Raw genomic sequence first — 25208 nt, 5'->3', positions numbered from 1 at the left:
TCTAAAATGGCCGCCACCGCCTCCTCTCAGGCTGCCGCGGGGGCTCCCGCGGCACCCGCTGCCCCGGCGGCGGCGGTGGCGGCGGCGCTGCCCCCCACTGAGAGCAAGAAGATCACCGATCTGCGGGTCATTGACCTCAAGTCGGAACTGAAGCGGCGCAACCTGGACATCACCGGCGTGAAGACCGTGCTCATCTCCCGGCTCAAGCAGGTGAGAGGCCGACACAGGCCGCGGGGGTCCGCCGGGGCCGGCCTGGCTCTGCCCGACCTGCTATGGGGTCCGGCCCAGTGAGGGGTCCGGCCCGCTGCTGCCTGGCTCTGAGGGCGGGGCCCTCGCGGCCCCCCTGGCTGCTCCCGGTGTGAGGGGCGGGACCTCTCCCTGTGGTGGTGTCGGTGGAGGGACGAGGGTCTACCGCGACCGGGCAGCCCCGGTGGCGGTGCGTAGCCCCGGCAGGGCGGCACGCCCCTCTCGGCCGCCGAGGTGGGGGGCGGTGGTGTGTGGGCTGGGCCGGGCCCGGCTCGATGTCCCGGCTAGCAGAGCCTGGACCGGCCGGTGGAGCTCGCCTTGCGGCCCGGCCGCCGCCCGGGCGCTGGAGCTCGTCGGGCGGCCGCTGGGACGAGCCCGGGGGCTGTTGTTGCTGTAGGGTTTCTGTGTTTCCTTTCCTCCTGTTTTTGTGCTGCCCTTATCATCGTGGATGTTGTAGTGGCTTTGTAGTATTATGTTTCCAGAGAGAAACGTGCTGATCCTTCATAAGCTGTACTTTGAAAATGTTCTTTTAGCAGCTTAAACTCTTGCCATTATCATTCGCGTCCCCTCCCTCTCCTCCAGCTTTAAGTGAAAGGTTTAACCCAGAGTGTTTTATGAAGTATTTTTTATACAGAAAAAAGTAATCGTTTGGCTCGCTGACTTCTGCTGAAGTCAGTTTGTCTAGCTTCCCCCTGAAATCTGTTTAAAATTGCATTTTTGTCTTATTTAGGCTATTGAAGAAGAAGGAGGTGATCCAGATAATATTGAAATAACTGTTTCGGCTGACACACCCACCAAGAAACCAACTAAAGGCAAAGGTTAAGATCTGTTGATACACATTACATTCTTAAGCAGTTTTTTATGTATATATCAGCTTAAAGATGGAGCATGGAACTGTGGCCTGTAGTTTGGATACAGCTGTGACTTTACTGTTTATGACTTTTGTCATGTAAGACAACTTTTGCCTTACTCATCCATTTTTAGTCACTGTATACAAGAAATGTATAGGGATGCTGGATATATGTGGAAAATAGGTGAGTTAAGAGATGTGTTATGAGGTAGTGGCTGTACAGCCCGAGATCTGGTAGTCTTGGGCTGTGTGTGCTGAGACTGTGTAGATGATCTGTGAGATTTTTCGAATATGCAGTGTTAACAGAGATCCTGAACATGGAATGTTACAGGTGCAAATCTGGTATAGGAATTGCTGTTGGTTCTGATGCTGGGGATGGGTATCTCTGTAGTGTCCGAGAGTATCTGTGCAAGAGCAAAGGGAGAATTAAGAACTTATTTAGCCATAAAAAGGTGCTGGACCTAGGCTAGCGATGAGCATATGATAATATGTGGTAGGGGGTCACTGCCTGAAGTGGACTTTGTTGTGAGAGTTTATTGGCATTCTTTTTACTGAAGATAGTATTATAAATGTGAATTTCCTGAATGGGATCTAAAGGCTCACTCTGAAATGTTCAGTTAAGAGATTTTAGTCTTTTGTTGGGAAAAATAATTGTTTAGATTTTATACTGATTTGTTTCACATAGATTGTGTCAGCTCTGTGTTTTCTTTCTGTATAAGTATTTTAAATTTTTTTTGTGTGAGTTTGGATTCTGGGGAATTTTTGTTTGGGCTTTAGTTTTCTGTTGTTCTGGGAGTATCCATAATCAAGTAATAGTAGGAAAGGAAATGTCTGGTTTATGCATAGCATTCTTCAATGAACATACATGTAAAGAATGTTCATATATGTGCTATAGATACCTGTTTTGGAAATAATCAATCTTATACCACTGTCAGTTGTCTTAGGCTGAGTTTTGTGGTGGAAGTGATTATTCATGCTTTTGTCTGGTGCTGTGATTGGGGAATTTAATAATAAAATCTAACTGCATAGAAGGTTTGATTAATTTATCTGTACTTTTGACACGCTAGAAAAGTGAAAGGAAATAAGCTGTTTCACAACGTAGTTCCATTTTTTCCTGTCACGTTACTTTATTCCCTACTCTGGAAAGGTAACTGATACTTAAGAAAACTACATGGAAGCTAAGTAAGGAAATGCTTCCACCATTTTTCATGTAGAGATCTAAATTACTACTTGATCTGCTTGTGATGAACGCTTCTCTTACTGCTGCTTTTCATATTCCTGTTCTCCAAACTAATGTGATGTGTCTAATGTTCTTGAACCTGCTTCTTGTTTAGTTATACTGTTTTTTGCTTCTGCAAAGGCAGTTTGCCTACTAGTGATGTTGCTGCCTGAGGCAGGGCTTCAGTAGCTGTTCCCTGCCACCTCTTGTGTGGAATTTAATTGTAAGGTGTACGTATGACATGTATATTTTTGGTAAACCTCAAAGTAAAATACAACCTTCATGAAGTTCTTATCTGCTGGTTTTGCAAGCTCAAGAGATTTTTTTCCTCATTACTTTTTGGATTACAAAAGCCATATGAGAAAATTTTGTGCCAAAAGTATGAGGGATCCATGCTGTATTCATCTTCAAGGGTGGAACAAGAAGAACTCATTAATTCATCTAGGGAAAAATCTTTTTTGATCTTACTAGTTTATTTCTAACTATAAGAAAGAAACTTTTCTTAACTATTCCTTGTACATGTTGTTTGTGAGGTTATCTCTCTCTCCAGTGCTTTCTCCTGAAATATGTTACTAGTAACCTGAAAGTACCCCTCAAAACATGGAAATCTAGCACTTCGAAAATCTGTTCCCTAACGTGTCACTAGGAAACTTTCAAAGGCATGTGGAGATGTATACCCATCAACTGAATTCAGTAGGACTGAATTTTTGTTTAAAATTAACTATCTTCATACTCCTTGGGCTTGTATGCGCTCTTCACTAGGAGTAGTGTTGCTTCCTCTACTGTTTTTGCCAACAGATTGCTCTAGGCCTTTTGCTAATTCTCGCTTCCCCCCTGCCCTCCAGCTTCAGACTGATACTGATGGGTCTTTCATTATTTTACTGCTGTCCAGCAGTAAAATTAATGGCACTACTAGTCCTATAGTATTTTTTCCCCATGCTGTTATTGCTGTACAAAGGAGAGTAGGAATATTAGATATTTGTTTACGAAGAAAATACAGTGTCGGAAAAGGCCAAGGAGCGGGAGTAATGGATAAACCTCCTCACACAAGCCAGAGAGAGGTGAACAGGAGGGAGTAAGGGGGTTTCCCCTTCTGAAGAAATCATGAACTATGTCAGATGGTTATTGGGTTTAGATCTGAACTCAGGACAGAGTACACTATAAGGAGGTACATTATAAGTACATTATCTTCTTTTGAGGAAAGACATATGCAAATTATTTGTAAAGAGAACATTCCTTTTAAACTAGACTTTCTTCTTGCATGTTAATGAGTAGATGGTATATAGAGAAGAGTCTTTCCTTGGAAGGAGGGAATTATTAAGCTAAAATACCTGAACTCAGTACTGATGATAGAAATTTAAGGTATTGTAAGTTGTAATCAATACTTGAAAAATAGCATGCAGAACCTTAGAAACGTTTTGTGTAGGTGGTTCCAATATTGGAAAGTTGTTTTCATCATTTAAGTTATAATATATTATGCCTCATTGAAGCAAGATATAAATGGTGTGCAACAAACTGTAGGTAAGGCATGCATGTGCCCTCAGATAGGAAGAAGTAGTCTTGCCAAATCTGAGGTAATTTTGTTAAAGTGGGAGTGAGTGATATCTCTGATGAAGGTGTTACGAATGTTTAATCATATGATTACAAATGATGGCAAATCTTATGAACAAATTGGTGATGCTCTAGAGAGTATCTGACTTTGCTAAGTACATGTTTTCTAAAAAACATAAATGACTAAGAGCCGCATCCTGCAGACACTGTAGAAGACAAATATTCTTGTTACCCTATGATACCATTTAAGAATACAGAAATGTAATAGGATAATTTACTTTTGTTAGCATTGTAGCAAATGAGACTATTCAAATTGCAGCAAACCATTTAACTAAATAACACTATGAAGAGTTTACTCCACTGTAGAGGTTTTGTTTCCCCTTCTTCCTTTTTGCTTCCTGTCCCGTGTTTTTTATGAATCTTTAGCATCAGGTATGATAGAATCCTGTTGGGGGTTTTGGCAGGAATACCAGAAGAAATGCAAGCACTAATTCTTCTGAAATTTTATGATGAATCTGTCACTCTACCTCTGCATGAGATGCAGATGTACAATTCAAGACTTGTCTAAAATGCACTCTTCTATAATGCTGTATACACTCAGGTAGCCTGAATTCCTCATGGAGAGGATCATGAATAGGTAGAACAAGCTCGTGCTACTGTAAGACTTGTAAATGAGATGAAAGCTAAACCTGCATAATGTTAAACATTTTAAAGATGTTCTAAATCTTCTACTTACTTCTAAAGATAATATTCTTTCTCTATTTAAATAGTCTTTTGCAATTTTATGGTGTGTGGCAATGGCAATTGCCAGAAAAAGGATTGGGCAGGGCTTATAAAGGAGTGCCACCATTCCAAGGTAATTTAGTATTTGTGTTGTTAGGCACCCAGATTTGTGGTGAGTGTAGCTTACACCACTGACATTTTCAGTAGCCACTGCATGGACAAACCTGTGCATAAATTTTATCGTGAGTTGACAACTTGTATGACTTGAGACCTACTATGCCTGTTGTCTGCAGAAAGTCCAGCTGTTCTGACTGTAATTGTTAACATACCTTTTAATCCCAGTTATCTTCCTCAAAGTGATATCAGTCTTAAATAAGTTCACAGAAAGAGTTTCCAAAAGGTGTTTGATGCAATCTGACTTTATTTACATGAAATTGAGCCAGCCAACTGTGCCCTTCAGAAGCTCGTTGTGGATGAGTATCAGTGTGGGTAAGTTTGGCTTTTTGGCAAGTTACTGTACCAACATCTGAAAACTATCTGTATCAGAACCTTGAAGCGTCACTTTTGAGCAGTGTGACTCTAACCAGCTAAAAGTAACCTGAAACACAGAACTGGGAGGGAAAGCAAACTTCCTACCACTTTCTTCTGGCTTGAAGCTGAAAAGTGGTCATTGTGCAGGTCTCCTTATGGCTTAGAATACCTATGGTAATCATAGTAAATGGGACTTATTGCAAAGAAAAACAGACGGACTAAAGAAAAGCTAATGAAAACATGTATTCCTGTCTGGCTTAATCTAGCAGCAAACAAAAGATATGGACAGCTTCATTACTGAAACATAACTTCCTCTTGGTGAGGTCATGTCAATAGAGTATAGTTGTCTAGCTGCCATTGCAGAATGATGAGACTACCTTGAGGTAGCTTTGTCAATTTTTTTTTTTTCCTATTCCTTATAAAGTCAGGGTTCTAGTTCACCTGCCAGATTTCCTCAGGCAAAATGAGTGACTTTAAATAGCTTTCATGGTAGTACATGCTAGATAGTTGCTAAATATGTCTAGCATCTGCTCTGTGTGTTAGCCTGTCTCTGTGTATGCTTAGCTGGATATGGGATGAAGGAAAAACTTGGACTTTTAGGTTTAACAAACTAAAGAACTGAAATGTGAGAGTGGTAAAACAGAAAACAGTTGAATGTGTGTAGAAATCCTTGCTGTGTCTCACTGCTTTTTATTTATATTGAAGATATCTGTGGATGTAGATTATATCAGAGTGCTAAAATAGGAATACAATATCAAAACCTGTCCTTTAGTGTAAGTGCGCTCCTCTTTCTGAGGAAAGCTAGCTTCCCTAAGTATACCTGTGCTGCTGGCTCTTTGCACCAAAATCTCACAAATCTATTGGATTACAACTATAAAACAAGAATGTTTTGTTTGGTTTAAACTAAGTAAAATCAGCAGTAAGATCTCTTTATGCATTTAGATCTGAATGTTTAGATCTCATGTTTTGCAGTTGTAGAAATAACTTATGCTGTGTGTCTTTTCCTGGATGCTAGTGTGCATCGGAACTAAAAACAATATGCTGTGTATAGGAGTACTGTCAGTGAAATGAGTAAAAACAACTGGAATCTAAGTAAAACTAAAACAGTAGTTTTTCCTCTTGCCCTGTAGTCGAGCAGTTTCCAGCTTTAAAATGCAATTTAAGAACTGTATATGAAAGACTATGGAAATTGATTGCTGACAAAAATTGACTATTCCAGGCAGCAGAAATGTCCATCCATACTGAATTAAACTTCAGCTTATGTTTTTCTTTTCTATTTCTTTAGAATATCTATAGAATTGATTTAGCCAAGTCTTCAGAGGATGAAGGGGTGAGGGAAGATGTAATGACAAAAAATAAAGCATTAAGTGCTGATCATGACTGCCATCTTATTTGCATCTTGAATTGATAACTGAGTTTCAGTACAAGATAATAAAGCCGCTTCCTAACAGAACTGCTTTTGTACCTTGAGCTACTGAATACCATTGCATAGGCTAATTTTTGATGGAATGAATCAGAGAGAATGCTCTACAAAGGGTGTGTTTGTGTGGAGATATTTATATCTAGTGTTCCTTGGTCTTGTTTTTGCAGAAGGTTAAGGAAATTCAATGGGTTCCAAAGGGAATGGTGTTTAGCCATCGTCTCCACAGAGCCATCTTTATTAGAGAAGAGTGTGTATGTGGTGGAATAATAGAATTCTTCAATGGAACATGCCCGTAGTTCAGTAAAGAATATGTAGAAAACTCAAATGCTTCACCTGACTCAATTCTTCTGCTGATTGTTCCTTCTAGTGATGAAAAGCACTGAAAAAGATGGCTTGGAGAGGCTGTGCAATTGCCATACTTATGGATACTCAAAAATACAGCTAGGTAAAACCCTGAGCAATCCAATCATACCTGGAACTTAGCTCTGCTTTTGAGCAGGAGGTGGGGTGGACTAGATGACCTTTAGAGGTCGCTTCTAACCTAAATTGCTTAGTGATGCTAATTATCCTATAAAGTAAGGCCTTTCCAAAGCCTTAGGTCATAAAGTCCAGTTAACTCCAGTAATTCTAGAAACATACACTTTAATGTTCTCCTGAATTCCATTATTACTCCAAGTAGAAGGGTTGGTATTAAAATCACTAACTTGGATGTAACTACTTGTTTATGCAAAGTATGATTGTTCATGCTCACTTAGCTGACATTTTTTTCCTCACCTTAAAAATATTCAATTTTGGAAGTTTTATGTTATAGTGAACAGTTCAGATAAACTAGAGCATATAGGGAATAATTAACTAAGGCCCAACACAGTATTGAAAGAAAGTCTGCTCTACGTGACAGCTCTAGTCATTAGCACATCCTATTGTTTCAGGTAAAAAGCAGGAAGCTGATGAATTAACTGGTGATGCTTCAGTTGAAGATGATTCCTTTGTCAAGGTAATAAAAGTATGTAAATTTTTTCCCCCAGTTTATATTTAAGTTCAATGTTTGGCTTTATGTACCAAAAAAAAAAAGCTTCTATTTTCTTTGTGCTAATTTATGTGGAAATTTGAGCATTATTTTTACTGTGTTCACAGCTGTGATGCCTAAGAGTGTGAAGGTGTGAGGTGTTGTTTTTTTTTAAAACATGCTGTGAATTTTTATTATAGTGTGGTACGGTATTCTGCAGAAACAGTGATTCTAGCAATGAATATTTCAGAATATAGCTAATACCCTTAGTTATGTCAAATATTTGTTGTTCACACCAAAAGGAAAGTGAATTGGAGGCTCAAGATGCAAGTGATCAAGATGGAAATGATGAATTAAAGGACTTCAAAGAATCTGTTGAAGATGAGAACTTGAATTCTAAAGAACTACCATCTGCAGCAAAGAAAAGATACCATGACCTGGAGCCAGCAGAGACAACAGAAGATCCAGAAAAGGGTTCTGAAAGTCAGGTACTACTTTGTCTCTTACATGCATTTTTATCAGCCAAATGTAAGTTTTCCTTTGTCTGTATTACTAGGAAGTCAGAACTAGTCTTTCAGTTTGTCTTGCTTGCTTATCTCTGAAAGATAATATGGTACATTTTTCTTTCTGTTCTCCGTGACTTAGTGTTTGAATAGTCCTAAAACAAATGTGGCATTGATTGATAAAATTCTACCACAGTCCATACAGAGTTCCCAAGTGGTCCTTTTCCCTGGTAGTAGTAGTGACATATATAATCTGAACTGAAAGATGCAAGTCATGAGAACTGCTCATTGATGCTCACTTTATTGAATGTGTATCTGTTTAACTAAAATGTTTTCTGAACTGAACCTCTTGACTCTCTTAGTGTTTGTTTTACAGTTTGCTGAGCAAGTCCCTTTTATGTTCTCATAGGAAAATGAAGGTCGAGACATAGAAGACTACACTTTTCCAACTGTCCATGTAAGTTCCAAATCAGTTCTTCTCCAACTAAATAGGCATGAAAATCAGCTTAACAGATCACTTGAGACTGGCTTTTTGTTCCAGCATGCATCTTAGAGAGTCAGATGATGTAATACAGTAAAGGTAAACAGTATGGGAAGCTTTCATTATTATTTTTTATATATAATGCACATAATTGTGGATTCCAAATAACGTGTCCTATTTAAATGCAAATTCCTGCCAACAGTTTGGGAGTATTCAGTGCATAGACTTAGCAAGGGATGTTTTTCAAACTCTCTTAAAAACACTTCACAGGGCTATGCCAAATGCCTATACAGGAGTTTACAGCTCCTGTTTTAACATAGAAATTTGCCTTTGGAGAATGTTTGCTGGCACAGGGGGTTGGTTGTTTGGGGTTGGATAAGGGTGTGTGGTGGTGGGGTTTTTTTTTGGGGGGGTGGGTTATTTGTTAATACTAACAACTTCTATGTTTGGAAATTCATTCTGAGTTACATGCAATTGATGTCTGAAAAGGGACATCTGATACAGCATGTCTTGCACAGTGAGGTTCATGGTAAATAAGTACATATCTAGTAAAATCATAGTTTAGTTCTTAAGTACTTAGTGGAGGAAGTCTACCTAGTTTCTGACAACTGTCCTAAGCTTTTAAAGCTTATGATGGATTGCTTGCATTTCATTGAAAGTAATAATAGGCAGCATGATATCCATTCTGAAGGCTTTAGCAAGACATGGGACAGTTTAGAAATATCCTGTTGAGTTAAGGGAGGGGGAAAGAAAATAGCCGTGTATTCCAGCCAGTTGCAAACTGCAAGTGTTGCAGATAGCAGTGAAGTGTCATACAAATTTTCAGTGATTTGCCAAGGTTGGTGCATGGGCTTGGTTTCTAGATCATCTTTTCTTTGGTAACACTTTTCAGTTCATTAATTTGCATTCATATGATAGAAATGCTGTGGAAAATGTTAACTGCTCTGCTGAAAGTTTTAAAGGAGAAGGCATTTAGTCTTGACTTCCTTTTCTTGCAGGATGGTGAAGATGAAGAAAATGGAAAAGGTATGTTTAAAGTTTAATAGCGTTCAGAGCTCTTTAGAGCAGGGAACTTTCTTTTGTAATACTCCATCTCTATACTAATACTAGGCTTGTCTCCAGCACTGAGTATCAGCTGTCTCCTTATTAAGCTCAGCACGTGGAATCATTGCAGTCAGTGGGTTTATTTTGCTCCTAAGAGTTACTTTACTCTTAAGAGTTGATTACAGTACTTATCAGTTACTGTGGTGGATGTGTAATATAGTTGTAATACTATGATTCTTAATGAAAAAAAACATAGTATTCAAGGACTCTGATTTTAATATACGGTAAGTCGTGATGCAAAAGCTTCCAACTTGTACTGCAGTAACTGATGTTTAAGTGAGCAAAATCATACACCCTTACACTGAACTTAGGCACCCAACAAATGTACGGACCATCATATTCTCGGCGTACTGTCACTTAGAAATACCAGTTGTATATAGGATGGCAAAACAAGTGTTTGGAAACCTGTGAAGCAGCTACCTTTTTTTTTTGTTAAGCTGTTCTCATTAATGAAACTATAGAAGGAATGTAATGCATTTGGGCAAACAGACTTCCTGGACAGAAGTCTTAAGGATCTACATATTGTGGACTAGAAAGGACATGGAACACCATCACTTTACACAAGATGGAATAAACACATTACTGAAGTTACAGGATAAAACTACAGACTCCATGTTTACAAGGGACCCTAAGGCTGAAGTGTCTCATCTGCACAAATCCAAGAATATGGTTGGAGATGCCTGTGTGGGACTGAGATGGAAAATCTGTCCAGTGGATGAAGACTGAGAACCGTTTTCTACGAACTCTGGATTAAAGCTCACTCCTCCGTTTTCTGCAGCAGCCTTGTACAGCTAACTTGACTGCCAAACAACTGCTTAGGAAGGAAAAACAAAAGAGAACACCAGTGTGGAAGACTGACTGAAATTCTCCAAGACTGTAATTCTTTTGGATTTCGGAAGGTTAGAAGTCCTAGAATGAGGAAGATTCAAAGGCAGATTAAATCAAACTGTGAGCGTCCAAAGCAACTATTTTCCTATGGAACACTAAATCCTAAACTGGAAAATGGCGGCTACTTATGAAGAACGGGTATCTCCGGGATGGAACCATATTCTCCCTCCTAATATTTTGGTATTTGTCTCTAGAAAATGTGTTTTGCCGTGAAGAATAAGTGATCCTGGGTAAAGGATTTATATTTGTGTTAATACACCTTGTGTTTTTTTTCCTAACCTTCCATCGGTGCTAATAACTGGCTTTGTATTTTCTAGGTCCTATTCTAGCTTATGCATATGAAATTGTTTAAACTTCTTGTTTTGCCATATTTATTCCTGTTAAATCCTCTTAGATAAAGCAGGTTCTGGTGATGGTACACAAGAAGTATCTAAACCTCTTCCTTCAGAAGAAAGCCTAGCTGAGGCTGATCACACGGCTCACGAAGAGATGGAAGCTAACACCTCTGTGAAAGAAGCTGAGGATGATAACATATCGGTTACAATCCAGGCTGAAGATGCCATCACTCTGGATTTTGATGGTGATGACCTCCTAGAAACAGGTAAAAATGTGAAAATTACAGATTCTGAAGCAAGTAAGCCAAAGGATGGGCAGGATACCATTTCACAGAGCCTGGAGAAGGAAAGCAAGGACTATGAGATGACTGAGAACCATAAAGATGGTAAGAAGGAAGACTGCGTGAAGGGTGATCCTGTCAAGAAGGAAGCCAGAGAAAGTTCAAAGAAAGCAGAATCTGGAGACAAAGAGAAGGATACTTTGAAGAAAGGTCCCTCGTCTACTGGGGCCTCTGGTCAAGCAAAGAGGTTTGTTTTTCTATGTCAGTTCTTTACGATACTGAGTACCAGCATTCAATAAGATCACTCTACATTAAGGGGGTAGCAGCAAGAATCTTATAATTAGTATCCTATGCTCCTGCTTTTAGATTTTTTTGACCGCCATAAGTTACTTTTTAAAATTCAAGATCTTCGTATAGACACTATGTCCTACTGATTGCATTGTCGAATTGTCAGCATTTATTTATTTTTTTTTTTTTCAAATTGATGGTTTTTTTTTTAAATGTCCTTGTGATGATGGTAATGAACAGCTATCAGTTCTAAGAACACAAAATGAAGTCAAGTCCCCGTCCTGAAATCTGGAGAAGATTGCCATATATCCACTGAATAGAGTTGTCAGAAAATCTAGATCTTCAGGCATCTTGGGGAAAATCAGTGCAAGAATCCATAAGGGAATCATTTGTTCAAATATACAGTCTAGCCCTTTTTTATTTTTTGAAATGTTAACTTGTCTACTAGTATTAGTAATATAAAATGCAACACTTAACAAATTCTGTATTTTCAATTTTCTTCTGATTTTTAATTTGCTTCTCTAGCTCTACTAAGGAATCTAAAGAAAGCAAGACAACGTCAAAGGATGATAAAGGTAACTCTTACAAATTAGGGTAGTAGTCTCTTTGAACTGAATGGTTTCCTGTTTGAGAAGTTGCTTGCCATGTACTAAACCGGCTTATATACTTGAATTCATCCATCTGTAGTAAACTATGCTAGAAGTGCAGTAGTCATTAGCTGTATGTATGTGTCTACTTTTTTTTCCTCCTTCATGCCACATTCCTCATAAGATCAAAAATACTTTAAAAACTCCATGAGAATATATTCTCTTATTTCAAAACACTTCTGGGAGAAAGTTACACTTAACATTTCCCAGGTATTTTGTTTTTATGAGAAGGTGTAATTTTCAGATATACCTACTGTAACTTACTTACAACGGTTTGGGTTGATATTATATGCCAAACAAGCAAAAAATAATTGCAAGTACTTAAATGTAATGGCAATGAAATTTTTTGTCTCTTTTTTAAAATTCTAGCTCATTTTTAAACAATGAACTCTCAACTAAGTATAGCAGCTGAGGTGTCAGCAAAATTGCAATTGTGGCTGTTTAGTGCATTGAAGATGGACCTGTTTGTCTAACTTCGAGTTACCATCTGTTACCATAAAACCCTGTGTTATGATTACAATATCACAGAGTGAAGCTCAAGAGCACATTAATGTCACCAGTTATACTGATGCTTCATAGCTGAACAAATGCATTTGTATAAGCTCATGTGTCTCCATATTTTGCCTGCTACCTCTTTGCCAAAAACCTTTGTCATAGAATTTCTTGTGTATCACTAATGGATGAACAGAATTTTACCTGATAAATGAGTTTCTGAGGTAAAATTTTTGTGACAGACAATTCGGTGTTCTGTTACATACGTGTCATTTCATGATAGTTATGCTTACAGTGAAACTAAATGAAGATACAGCAAATTTGTTTTAATGTAGCATATAACTGTAATTGTAACTGTCATAAGGCTGTCTTAAAATATATGGTCAAAGCCAGTGTAGTAGCTCTCTAATGATATTTAATGATTTTCTAAGAGTATCATGGCTTATCAATATAATCCTACTTTGACAATAACTGAGATCTGTTGCCTTTTGCTCTTAGTTCATCTTGAAGCACTGAAGAAGAAAAACCACCCTTTTTCCTCAAGGTGGTTAAATTACCTTTTAAAACTCTGCATGCCACCAGATTTCCCGATTGTTTAGCTGGAGATCCAGTTCCAGTCTTGCCTGTATGACTGGCTACATTTTAACATACTCAAAGGCAGTTCATGCATTTAGCGGCAAGCAACAACAAGCCTAACCAAATAATATAAGACTGAAAGATGTTGTGAATGTTACATGAATGTCTTGAGGTCTTAGTTCTATGTTGTTGCAATAATGGCTAATATGTAGGGGGGGAAGTGTTTAAGGCACACAATGTATTTCCAATTTTTCTTTACTATTTTCCTTAGTATGTGGGAAATTATTTTGGTGGGTTGCATCCAGTTTTACATCCAGCAGTATTTTTAAAAAGTTGCTCTGGATGGAGGGCAGATACTTCAATAAGTTATGGAAATTGACCACACTATTCTGGAGGCTAGGATTAACTAAACCTCCTCTATTTACCTTTCTGCCATTTCCTTGGTAATATGAGTAGTATAAAGATGTACTGATGAAGAACAAAAGTTGGGTGCTAAAAATTTTTTCTTGGATGGAAGTTACTGATGAGAACCAGAAGTTGAAGCTAAATGTATATAGCCAAATGCAGGGTAAAGCATGCCTTGTATGATTTTTCACTCTGTTGTTTGGGTATGAGTTAGCCATGCTGTTGGTCTCAATAAATGGGTAAATGAACAAAATCTTATGGCATATATTTTTTTCATATGGAAGTCTTTTCAAGAAAGGTAACCAGATAAACAGTTACTTATAGGTAACAGGCTGAGTTTCTCTTTTTAACAATGGTTTAGTTCAATATTCATGGTACCTTTTGTCTCCTTAATTTTTTGGCTGTTTTGTAAAACTTGTTTCAGGAAGTGCAAGCAGTGTTAGTGGTAGCAGTGGAAGTTCAACTAGAAACCTGTGGGTTAGCGGACTGTCTTCCAACACAAAAGCTGCTGACTTGAAAAATCTCTTTGGCAAATACGGAAAGGTATTTCATGGGGTGTGATACCATGTGTGTTGTGTGTGTCTCTTCCCCCTCCTCTGTTTAGTTACAGAAATTGAGTAATACTTGATTTAAATAAAAGTCTGAGATGAAGTGTCTAAGTGGTATAATCTAGAAAACCCAAATATTTTCAGCATCTAAAGTCAGAGTGCATGCTTACAGGAAGAACCATATGTTCATTTTATAAGAAAACTTTCTTCCTGTTGAGGTAAGATAAATGCAAAAGAAATGTCACAAATATGACTGGTCAGGACTGGCTTCAAAAAAATTAGTTTTATTAAATAATGCTGGCTATGTTCTTTTGCAGCAACTCTGTTTAACCGTGAGTGTAAGATAATATGCTAACTGGTAAAACTGTACTATAAACATTTTTTTAGAGCCTACTGCTTTGGGATACTGTTTTTAAAATGTGTTCTGAGGGCTTATGAATGAGAAAAATAGGTTAAAAAAATGTGACAGCTAATGTCTATTCTTTTAGGGACTCTATTAACGACTTCATGTATTTTTTTACAGGCTGCTTGAACTAAGTCTTTTTTCCTGGATTTTGGCTTAATTTAACATCCAAATTCTATAGAACAATGCGGAATCCATATAAGCTAAGCAGTCTTCTGAGAACAATTTTTGTTGCAGTTGTTCTCATTTTTCTCAAAGGAGTTGGCTGATAACTGTGAATTCACAGTGTTTGTATAAGCCCGTGCAGTTATGACATTATTGCATCTTGGGAGCTAGTTAGAACCTTAGCCCTGTGAATGTCAAGTATGTGTACTGACTATTGAATATTTGATTTTTCTAATTACTTTAGTAGGTGATTTTATTTAATGCCATCAAGTGTTGAAACCTGAGAGTATATTTTGTTAAAACTTCCAATTCTGTGGCAGTTTTTGCCGTAAAGATGTTTGGTACCTGTATTTACTTAGCTTCCTGGTTTTAAATTAATTGGGAAATATTTAATTTCTAAATGACTGTACCACTACAGGGCTGCTAGAAGGATAAAATTGCTGGATTAGAGCATGACTACATCTAGAAGACTGGCTCCAGTAGTTACAGAAATTCTAGCAAGGAGCAGGAACACAAAGCTTAATGCTTTCTCAAGAAGCAGGTGTCAAAGAGCTGGTTGCGAAAATCGCTTAATTGACACATTTTCTAGATGCCTTTGAAGAATTGGCTCCCTTAAGTTAGTACATAATACTGCTTATACTTTCCTGCCATTAACTGGCAGCTGTTGACTTTTTTGTGGGGGCTCATCTGTCAGAGAGTAACAGTCAAATTCAGATAAGTGGTGTTTCCATGAATTAATGTTGATGGTAACTGTCAAAAGAAGCATTTAGATAATATGCATGAGGTTGTGACTGGTCAAAACAGGACTTAAGCATTAATATGCCTTGATGTGAAAGTTGGGATACAAGTCTCAAAGCGGCAACTTCCTGTGAAGTTATATGCTTTTGAAAACTTAGAGTGTGAGTCTTTCTAGTGGGGTGGGTGTGGTGGTGGTGGTGGGGTGGGTTTGTTTGTGTTGCTTTTTACATACCAGGGCAAAAATATTATTGCAATACTATAGCTTCCTTACAGAAATGCCTCTCTCAAAACCTAAATTTTACCTGTTTATGTAGGTGCTTGGTGCAAAGGTGGTCACAAATGCACGAAGCCCAGGGGCAAAATGTTACGGCATAGTAACAATGTCTTCTAGTACAGAAGTGGCTAGGTGTATTGCACACCTACATCGGACAGAGCTGCATGGACAACAAATTTCTGTTGAGAAAGTAGGTTTAATAAGATTAAAGCTTTTATAGAAATAGACCATCTTATGGAAGAATCTGTATTAACCTATTTGCTTTTGGAAAAAAAATATAGGTGAAAGGCGATCCCTCCAAAAAGGAGTTGAAGAAGGAAAGCGATGAGAAATCTGGTTCAGGTAGAAGCATGGGAGATAAGAAGACTACATCAAGTGATAAAGCCAGCAAGTAAGAAATTTCACACAACTTCTGAAGATGTGAAAATCCTTTGAGTTGAATTATCCTCATTGCATTTGTGTGCTTCTTTCCTAACAAGAATGCCATCAACCAAAAAAGAAGAAAAGAAATCTGAGAAATCTGAAAAAAAAGAAAGTAAAGAAGCCAAGAAAACAGAAGGTAAAGATGAGAAGAGTGATAATGGAGCAAGTGGCCCTAATCAAGAATCCACTAAGAAAACTGAAGAAAAGAAAAGAATAAGTATGCAATATAGCCATGTTTCCTCCTGTTGAATCTGTGTGTCTGACTTGTTTTGGGGGCATGTTCTTGCTCTTACTGGAAACCAGATCATTAAATGCCTGTTCTTTTTTAGACTCCAGTAACATGTATTACTTTAGAGCTGATGTTAAAGCTTCCATATTTTATGTTACTACTTAATTACAGACATGTGCTGGTATTCTTCTCCTATCAGTAACAGTTCAATTTAGAGATTTAAAAATTTCACTGAGGAAAATCTGTAATAGGCTAATAGGGATGTGTATCTGTGTTTTAAACCCTTTTTCTTTTGTTCTTTTCTCTCCCCCTTTCACCAGGTGGTAAAAGCCCAGGTCAAGTTGTAGTTTTAGACCAAACAAAAGGAGACCAAGGCCACACTAGGACAGTTAGAAGGGGAAGGTTTGATAAAGTAAGTATCTCTAGATTTTATGCAATCCTTATCTGATTTGATACTACCTTACAGTTGATATATTCACTGAAGAGTCAATAAACTATTACAAATTGTTAAACTTCGATAGAGGCTTTGTATGCTTTGGGATAGCTTAGTAGTAAATGAAACTTGAACATAGCATCCAGAAATCTCCCTAAATGAATGAGACTTCTGAAATAACCATTCTAATCTCTATCTATAGCCACAGATATTGAGGAACAAAGAGCGTATTATTCAAGATAAAGTGAAATTCAGGGAATACAGGGGTAGAAAGGATATCTTGCCTTTTGAAAAGATGAAGGAACAGAGATTGCGAGAACACATGGTTCGATTGGAAAGAATACGACGAGCTGTTGAACTCCGAAGGTAGTAATTCAACTTTTTGCTAAAGGCTATTTTATGCATTAATTCATCAGATACTATATTTAGAAATGTAATTAGAACGCATTCTGTCAAGCCTTTTACTCAGATGTTAAAGCCTGGGACTCTACCTAACAGTATCTCTGTGTGAATTAACAGACTCCAAAACTTTTGTTTAATCTTCTACTAGATATACATGTACACACATAGCTTAGTGTTTGCTATGGGGGGGCGCGTGTATCTTATAAGTGTTGCTGCATGCCAGTTGTCTTTTTGAAAAGATGAGAAACTTACTAGAGGATCTGGCCAAAAATAGTGTTTGGGGTTTTTTGTTTGTTTGTATTATGCTTGATTTGTCATTTAGATATACAACAGTTCTCTGTTTAAAAACAATCTTGTCCCTTTAAATGAAAGGACTAAATGGCTACACTGTTCTATTCTGCTTTTTTCATATGGCCAAAAGTTTGAAAAGGATATTTAAATGACTTTTGTTGTTAGCTGGATTTCCCTAAACAAAGGAACTTCCAGCAAGCATAAAGCTTGAAGGAGAAAATGCATTTCCTGCTTCTTGTAAGCTGTAGGTGGGTGGAAGAAAGCAAAATGAAGCTGTTGACAAGTGTACTGAACATGTGCGATTTAGAGCGGTCATGTTATTCTGTCTTATTGGTAAATAAGTAAATTTTTTATTAGCATGAAGAGGACAAGAGCTGAAATAGCAAGTATTTTTAAGATCCAAATCATATTCTTTGCTAAGCTGTTGTTATTGTCTGATACATCAAGAATGATAGTTCTTGATATATCTTTTCCTAGTATCTATTGTGTGCTTAAATGTTTCTATAGAATATGATAAAACCAGTTTAGCTACCTGGGGCCAAAGGAGTAGACTTCCGATACCAGAACTTCTGTCAAGAGCTTATTCTCAACTATGTATTTTAATGTCTATGCCTAAGGTGATGTTAGTTTTGGGTGAGAAAATTTTTCAGATGAGTGTTTTGGTTTTGGTTTGGTTTTTTTCCTTTAGGCGAAGAGAAATTGCTGAGAGGGAACGTCGTGAGAGGGAACGCATACGAATAATGCATGAACGAGAAGAATGCTTGCAGAGAGAAAGGGAACGACTAGAAATTGAAAGGCAAAAACTAGAGAGGGAAAGGATGGAACGGGAGCGTTTGGAAAGAGAGCGTGTTCGTATCGAACAGGTGTGCATGCTTATATTTTGGACTGTAGTGGAATATCATTTTGGAGTATAACCCAGTTTGCACTTGTGGTGAATTTTTCTCTTCACCCTTCCACCCAGGCCATAAAAGAACCAACCAAACATTACATAATCCACAATGTACAGCAACAGTAATCTTTATCTTGTTTGCTTGACTTGTGAGTAATTTAATGGCAAATTCTTGCTACTGGTTTATGCATTGGCTCTATATGTCTGTCTGTAAAACTGAAATACAGCAGATCATATTGCTTATACTAGCCTTCCATAATTTTACTAGATTTTTCCTAGAGAATGTCACTGCAAACTTAATGAGATGTGTTTCAGTGCAACAAATACAGTAGCAATCCAAGAAATTACCTGGAGGTACTTCTAACAGCCAATAGCTTCTCCAGATCTGTCGTCTACTCTTTTATAGAAGTATTCCTTTGGCTCTTTCATCTTAGATGCTACCCAAGTATGAATTATATCAGATAGTTTCCTATTAAAGGCTATCAAGTATTAATTCCATATATTTGCTAACTGTTCTATAGGTATCTCTAATGAAGAGCTATTTTGTTTGTTGTGGTTATTCAACCTTCCCTTTCATGGTAGGAACGTCGAAAAGAAGCAGAGCGTATTGCTCGTGAAAGGGAGGAGCTTCGTCGACAACAGCAACAACTTCGTTATGAACAGGAAAAGAGGAATTCTTTGAAACGTCCACGTGATGTGGATCATAGGTAATCTAATTCTCAAACCATTGTTCTACAGCACTTAGTAAAAAGAAACAGCTACCAGCCTTGTGTCACACTCAAAAATGCTTTGCTACCTGAAACAAGTCTTCACAGCAGAATTGGATCTCTGGTGTTTGTCTTTGACATCAGTTTATGCCAAGCATGAAACATACCTTATATGTGGGAAAGAGTTTTGAAATAAGAGAGGCATCCCATGAATTCTCATCGTATGAAAAGAGCATAACGCAACTCACGGAATTTTCTAAGAAAAGCTGTTCTGCCTTAATGGCTGAAATTTCTAGCTTCTGCTTTAAGAATTCACGCTTCTGGCAAATGGATGGTTCAGGAAGTTACTGTGACGGCTTTTAATTTTTACTGAAGCTGATGACATCTGTCATTTGGTGATTGAGCCACGTGAATTGAACTGGCTTTGATCTTTATTTGACTCTAAGAATAGGACTGAGACCTTAGCCATAAAATTGACGTATCTCTTTATTCACATTCTTTATCACAGAGACTCTGTACCTGAATGTTTATAGTGAGCAAGGCTATGATGTTTCCTACACTATTCTTTCCTGAGAAAGCTGTTCTGGTTTATGGGAGGTTTTGGTTTGGTTTGTTTCTTTTTTTTCCTAGAAGGCTATTTTCAAGGCAAAATTTTGCTATAGTGATGTTTGATTTTGTTGGGATTTTGTTTGGGGCTTTTGTTTCTTTTTTTTTTTAAACTGCTTAGATTTTAATATTTTCTCTTTTTAATTTGCACTTCAAACAGAGGGGTGTTTTGACTTTTATTTGGGTTTTTGTTTGTTTGTTTTTTCTTAAATGATTTTGTTCACTACTGTTTAAAGAGTCTACCTTTGTTAGTGGCTTTCCAAGGGTCAAATGAGCATCTTGAAAACAGACAACTGACTCAACAATTTTCTGCATATTAGGCCTTGATTTGGGTATATGTAACTGATGAGACTTCACTTGTTTTGCTTAAAGGAGAGATGATTCTTACTGGAATGAGAATAAGAAGATGGCTCTTGATACAGATGCACGTTTTAGTCATGGTTCAGATTACAGTCGCCAGCAGAACAGGTTTAATGATTTTGATCACAGAGAACGGGGGCGATATCCAGAAGGTTCTTCTGTTCCATCATCATCTTTTGATAGGTAAGTGTTGACAATAGGGCAGGTATTTGCCTGCCAACATCCCTGTGGATTTCACTCTTAACTGTTCAAAATTTAAAATGGTAGTAAAGGCTTTATACAGTTCTGATGCAATAGAAATCCAGTACTGTCCTGAAATTTCTTTTGTCTTCAGGACTGGCCATTTATATCATGGAATCCAGTCTGCTTTTCTCTGATGACTTTAAACTAGCTGCCTAGTGGTGGTTTTTTGGGTGACATTTTGAAAGGATTTTTGCAGTTATTCCTCTCTCACATCTAGTCATAAGTGGGTTCCAATGGATTAGATCTGTCCTACTTGGTAACTTACATTCTTAAGAGGCAAGGCTAAAAGCAACTGATTTCATGAGAGTTAAGAACATTACTTGCATGAGTCACATTTGTCAGGATTCATGCATCTGTGCAGTAAATGCTGGTTCCAGATCCAGCTTCATGTTTGCATTAAACATCTCCAGTAACCAGTTATAAAGTTAAGACCACATAATTGTAGCTTCTGGCTTCTGTTTACATACTGTGAGTAACTAGAATTATCTTCTCTAGCTGACTCGAAATCTAGCATTCCCTCTGCTTCATGCTAGGCAAAATGGAGGCCCTCCAATTGCTTAAATTAAACTGACCAAAATGTGAAGAGATAAGTGCATAAAGAAATGCTAAACTGGCTGTAAGAACACAAGCTCAAAATGACAACTGTAGAAATAAATATAATTTGTGGTGGGAAGAATCTTTGAGATATTTACCACATATGTAGTAATAAAGATGTAATATAAGGATGAATAGTATTTTTGTATACTCATGCATGTGTGAGGAAATGGGGAAAATGGGAGGCAAGCAAATGACTTTTTCCTACTTCAACAACTTAGGCGAGAACGTTTTGTAAATCAAGGTGAAGCAAAAAAGACACGCCCAACAGCACGAAGAGAAGAGCCAGGGTTTGAGAGATACCCGAAGAACTTCAGTGAGTCCAGAAGAAATGAACCGCCGCAACCAAGAAGTGAACTTCGAGATACAGACAGGCGAGAAGTGCGAGGAGACAGAGATGAAAGAAGAACAGTGATAATTCATGACAGACCTGAAATACCACATGGTCGACATCCAAGAGAGACTGGTTCAAATCCGCCTAGGCAAACAAATTGGAAGAGTGAGGGAAGCATAAGCACAGACAAACGGGATGGCAGGTAAACTTGCTGGCTAACCCACAAACTAGTGAAGGTACTGATTTTTGTAGAACTTATCCATAGTAGCAGTTCCTCAAGAACTGATGTGTAAACAGACCGCCCCCCCCCGCCCGAAGAATGGCAAGGTCACTGTCCAAAAGCATTAGGAAAAAATTGTGTAGGTTGTCACATACATTAAACCTCATCTGTAAGCTAGATGATGGCTCCCAGCAGTCTGTTCTTAAGCATGTGTAGGTAGCAACATGTAGTAAGGAGGCTTTTGTGTAAGAATGCAGATGTAAACAAAATAACACGTAAGCTTTAATTATGTAGAGAGCCACATAGATCTAAAAGAATGTTTTCTAAGAAGCTAACTGCAAGTTGCTAGGAACCTCAAAACCGAAAAGGAATCTTTGAAGTCTACATATGCTGTGATTTGGTACCAATTCTATTATATTGAAACCAAAATTTTGATAAAGCAATTTTTACAGAGGTGAGAGGCCAGACCGATCAGGAAGAGAAGTGTCTGGACACGTGAGAGGTGCACCTCCTGGTAGCCGTAGCAGTGCTTCTGGGTACGGAAGCAGGGAAGGAGAACGAGGCGTGATGGGAGAAAGAGGTGGAGGACAAGTGAGTCATCTTCTTGTGTTTGTGTACGAGTGAGACTGGAAAATGCAAAATCACGCTGGAAAAATGACAGTATAACATCATATAAATCATTAACAAGTATTCTGGCTGTTTTCAAGTTACTCTTCTTTATTTTAAAGGTTCTTTTTAATTAGCCAAGAAATTGCAGAAAACATACCCAGTTCTTTTTACGTCTAGTATCTTTCAGGTAGATCAGAAAAATACCTGAGTTGCTGATAAGGCTTTTAGGATGACAAATTCTTATGTTTTCAGGATCTTAACCTTACACTGCCTGCTATTTCCAGTACAGTTTGTCACTGCAATCTGTATTGTGCTACTGAGAGAAAAACCTTAAGACTTGCTTTTAAAGTCTCAGACTAAATTGCTCCATGCTACTAGATCCTGAAGCATTTAAAAATAATAGTGTTTCTGTAGCTATATGGAACATGTTTGTCAGTGATTATATGAGATCAGGACAGAACTGGGAGTAAACCATGAGTTCATGGACTTCAGTCCCTGCATACCCAGATAGTCGTTATTGCAAATTACTTCCTTCTTATTATCTAGAGTTATTTTTAACAGGCCTCGTGTAAGCATGGGTTAGCTGCCTATGGACCAAAATCTTCAAAGATGCTTGACTTCTGTATGTTATATATATATAAGCTTGTAAGCTTAACTTTTTTGAAAAAGCTCACTTCCTGTTGACAATGAAATATGCCTTTCATTCTGAAAATGACTATCACTTCCTTACTAGCACTATAATGAGGACAGACATGTTGTTGAACGCCATAGTCGTGAAACTGGACCAAGAAAAGAATGGCATGGACCTAGTTCTCAAGGAAGTGGGTATCATGACACAAGAAGAATGGGAGATGGCCGTGGAGGAGGTGGCATGATGTCTCCACATACAAGGTACAAAAGCTACTCTTCTCAGTTCCCTACTGAGGTGTCAAAGCTTTGCTTCTGCTTAGGCAGTATAATCTCAGTGCAAGCAGCATTGTATTCTGTAGATGGGTTGCTGCTGCACAACATAGAAACCCATCTTCCCGTGGCTCCACAGTGGTTTTATTGCTCATGGCAGTATTGTTCAGCTGCACAGAAGCGAGTGGCTTCTTGCAAAATCTCTTTTCTTGCATTGTTTCCAGTCTCTTTTGAGACTTACAGTTGAGCGATATGAGATAACAATGTTCTTACCTGTAAACCAAGTGTTTAGATACTTAACACTTTTTTTTAAAACCTTTGTTTCCAGTAACTCTTCACCCCTTAATAGAGTTGTACAGATCACAGGCAATTCCATGCAGAGGGGAAGTGGCTCAGGATTTAAGCCATTTAAAGGTGGACCTCCACGAAGATTCTAAGATCTACGGCTGCTTGCTTTCAAGATAACTTATTGAAATTTCTTGTAAACTTTCTCTGATTAAAAACAGGAAATCTTGTCTGGAAGTCCTGGTTAAATTTTTTTAATTTAACATGATTACTTTCCTCTCAATTTTGGAGGCATTTTAATAGTTACGTTGTAATTTTGGATAGTTTTTGTGTATCTTTGATAAGCATTTTCCCTGAGGCACTAGAGCTGTGTAAAAACAAATTGGAACCAAAATATTTGGTAATCCTGTATAAAAGAATAGTTTGCAGCTGTGTGCTAGTAGTTTGATTTACCAACGTTAGCTCTGTAGTGTCATGCTTTAAGGTTAGCTACTTATCACAACAGACACAACTCTAACCTCCATTTCGACGGTTGTCCAGGCTATTATCTCTGCTTTCTGATTTGTAGAGAAATAAGATTGTTCTTTCATTACTGGGTATTATGTAACCTATTTTTGCAGAAGGTACTGTTACATTGAGTGCTTTATGTGTATTCTTGCAAATGTATTCTTTTGAAATAAACCTTCATATTCTGTATAGCTTCTAGTAAGTCTCTGAAACTTAGTCTGTGGGGAAGGAAGACAGAATTAAACAGACATGTTGGTACAGCAAATCAAAGCATGCATGCCATTAGCTTCCAACTCAAACTTCTTTGTCTCCTCCATTATTATTGACTTGAAAATCTAGAAGAACCATTGATAGAACAAGAAAGATTGGTACCAAAGTATAAGAACACTCATGGGAGGCCGGAAGAAGTAGTTTTATCCAGTTTGCCCTTTATGTATAGCAAAGCACTGGCAGAGCTCTGATACAGCTTATCGCCAGACCACCACAAGTGAATTCTGCTTCCTGGGGAATTTGCTTACCTGGGGAATCCTATATATGCAGTCATGTTCAGGTATACCTAACAACTGTTCATTGATGTGGTCTCAAGCAGAAGGGTTGCATCTTTTTAAGCCTTTTGTTTAACTTTAAATGGCCCATGTTAAATCTTCTTTGACCAGGGCTAATCAGAAATGTTAGATAGTCAGTCCAAGACTTGTTTATCACCTGGTCAGCATAAGTATATAGTTACAAGCTTTAACAAATTGGATAGCAGATAGTTACAGAAATGAACAGAAGACCTTCCTAGCAGAATGTAAAAACAACATGTAAAGTAGTATTTGAATAAGAGCTGGAAATTGTTACTGGTCCAGATTCTATTTTAAACAATTTAACTTACAAATTTTGAAGCAAGGGCCATTAAAAACATGCTGACATTGCACATGGATCTTAGCCACCCTTGGTTACAGTCTGTTTGCTGTGGGGAAGAACTGCTTCAAGTATCTGCAGTATTCCAGAGGAATTAAGTAGCAGAAAACAAGTTAAACTAAATTATTTCTGAGTAAGTAGCCTTTCAGGAAAGATGGAGGAAAGAAGAAACCTGGTATAACAGCATTTTCTATAATTAATCCTTTGTGAATATTCACAAATGACAAATATTTAGGCTTAAACAAGAAATATGCTGTATCAGCAATTGTGTCAGGACACATTTATCTAAAAAGTAACTAACCATGATGCATTCAATACATCTTCTCCTGTGTTCAATTCTTAGGTTTTTCTTCTACATAGTTCAATTTACTGAGGTTTTTTGCAGGAGTTTCCAAGAGAAAGTACAAGTTAAAACAGTGCGCTTCAAAAAGTATGTATCCATTTGGCTGCAGTCTGTGCTTCATTGGGGTCACACCACATACAAAATAAATATTTCCTAGAAGGTGTGTAGTGGCTAATGGATCAAATGGAAAATATGGAAGTTAACCTTAGACAAAGCTATAGAGGGGTACAAATCTAAAACTTGTGATGTGACT

General features: G+C 37.9%; 1 protein-coding gene across 6 annotated transcripts; it reads left to right on the top strand.

Moving 5' to 3' along the window:
- Positions 1–6: 6 nt before the first annotated feature.
- On the top strand, positions 7–23900 carry SLTM (SAFB like transcription modulator). 6 transcript variants are annotated; one of them, XM_064456521.1, is made up of 21 exons: positions 7–210; positions 977–1064; positions 7473–7537; positions 7852–8037; positions 8462–8509; positions 9532–9559; positions 10974–11388; positions 11955–12004; positions 13974–14092; positions 15718–15867; positions 15959–16068; positions 16157–16317; positions 16650–16741; positions 16965–17128; positions 18144–18318; positions 18927–19051; positions 20030–20200; positions 21076–21390; positions 21861–21999; positions 22751–22908; positions 23246–23900. In XM_064456521.1, exons 1-21 carry the CDS (start codon positions 7–9, stop codon positions 23352–23354), a joined length of 3072 nt encoding a protein of 1023 aa, XP_064312591.1. In that variant the 3' UTR covers positions 23355–23900. The 6 variants fall into 6 exon arrangements, with proteins under 6 accessions (XP_064312591.1, XP_064312588.1, XP_064312590.1 ...); XM_064456518.1 differs by having other exon boundaries at positions 21849–21999; XM_064456520.1 differs by having other exon boundaries at positions 10920–11388.
- The last annotated feature ends 1308 nt before the right edge of the window (positions 23901–25208 follow it).

Source organism: Phalacrocorax carbo, chromosome 7 (genome assembly GCF_963921805.1).
Source record: "Phalacrocorax carbo chromosome 7, bPhaCar2.1, whole genome shotgun sequence".
Taxonomy (NCBI): domain Eukaryota; kingdom Metazoa; phylum Chordata; class Aves; order Suliformes; family Phalacrocoracidae; genus Phalacrocorax; species Phalacrocorax carbo.
The sequence above is the reverse complement of the archived record's forward strand: the minus strand, read 5'-3'. Positions and strand labels throughout refer to the sequence as shown.

Excerpts from the sequence above, each read along its gene's own strand:
- SLTM (XM_064456515.1), top strand. The coding sequence starts at position 7 with ATGGCCGCCACCGCCTCCTCTCAGGCTGCCGCGGGGGCTCCCGCGGCA. Across the intron at positions 16,318-16,649 it reads TGAAGAAAAGAAAAGAATAA|GTGGTAAAAGCCCAGGTCAA; the intron begins GTATGCAATATA and ends CCCTTTCACCAG. Across the intron at positions 22,909-23,245 it reads ATGATGTCTCCACATACAAG|TAACTCTTCACCCCTTAATA; the intron begins GTACAAAAGCTA and ends CTTTGTTTCCAG.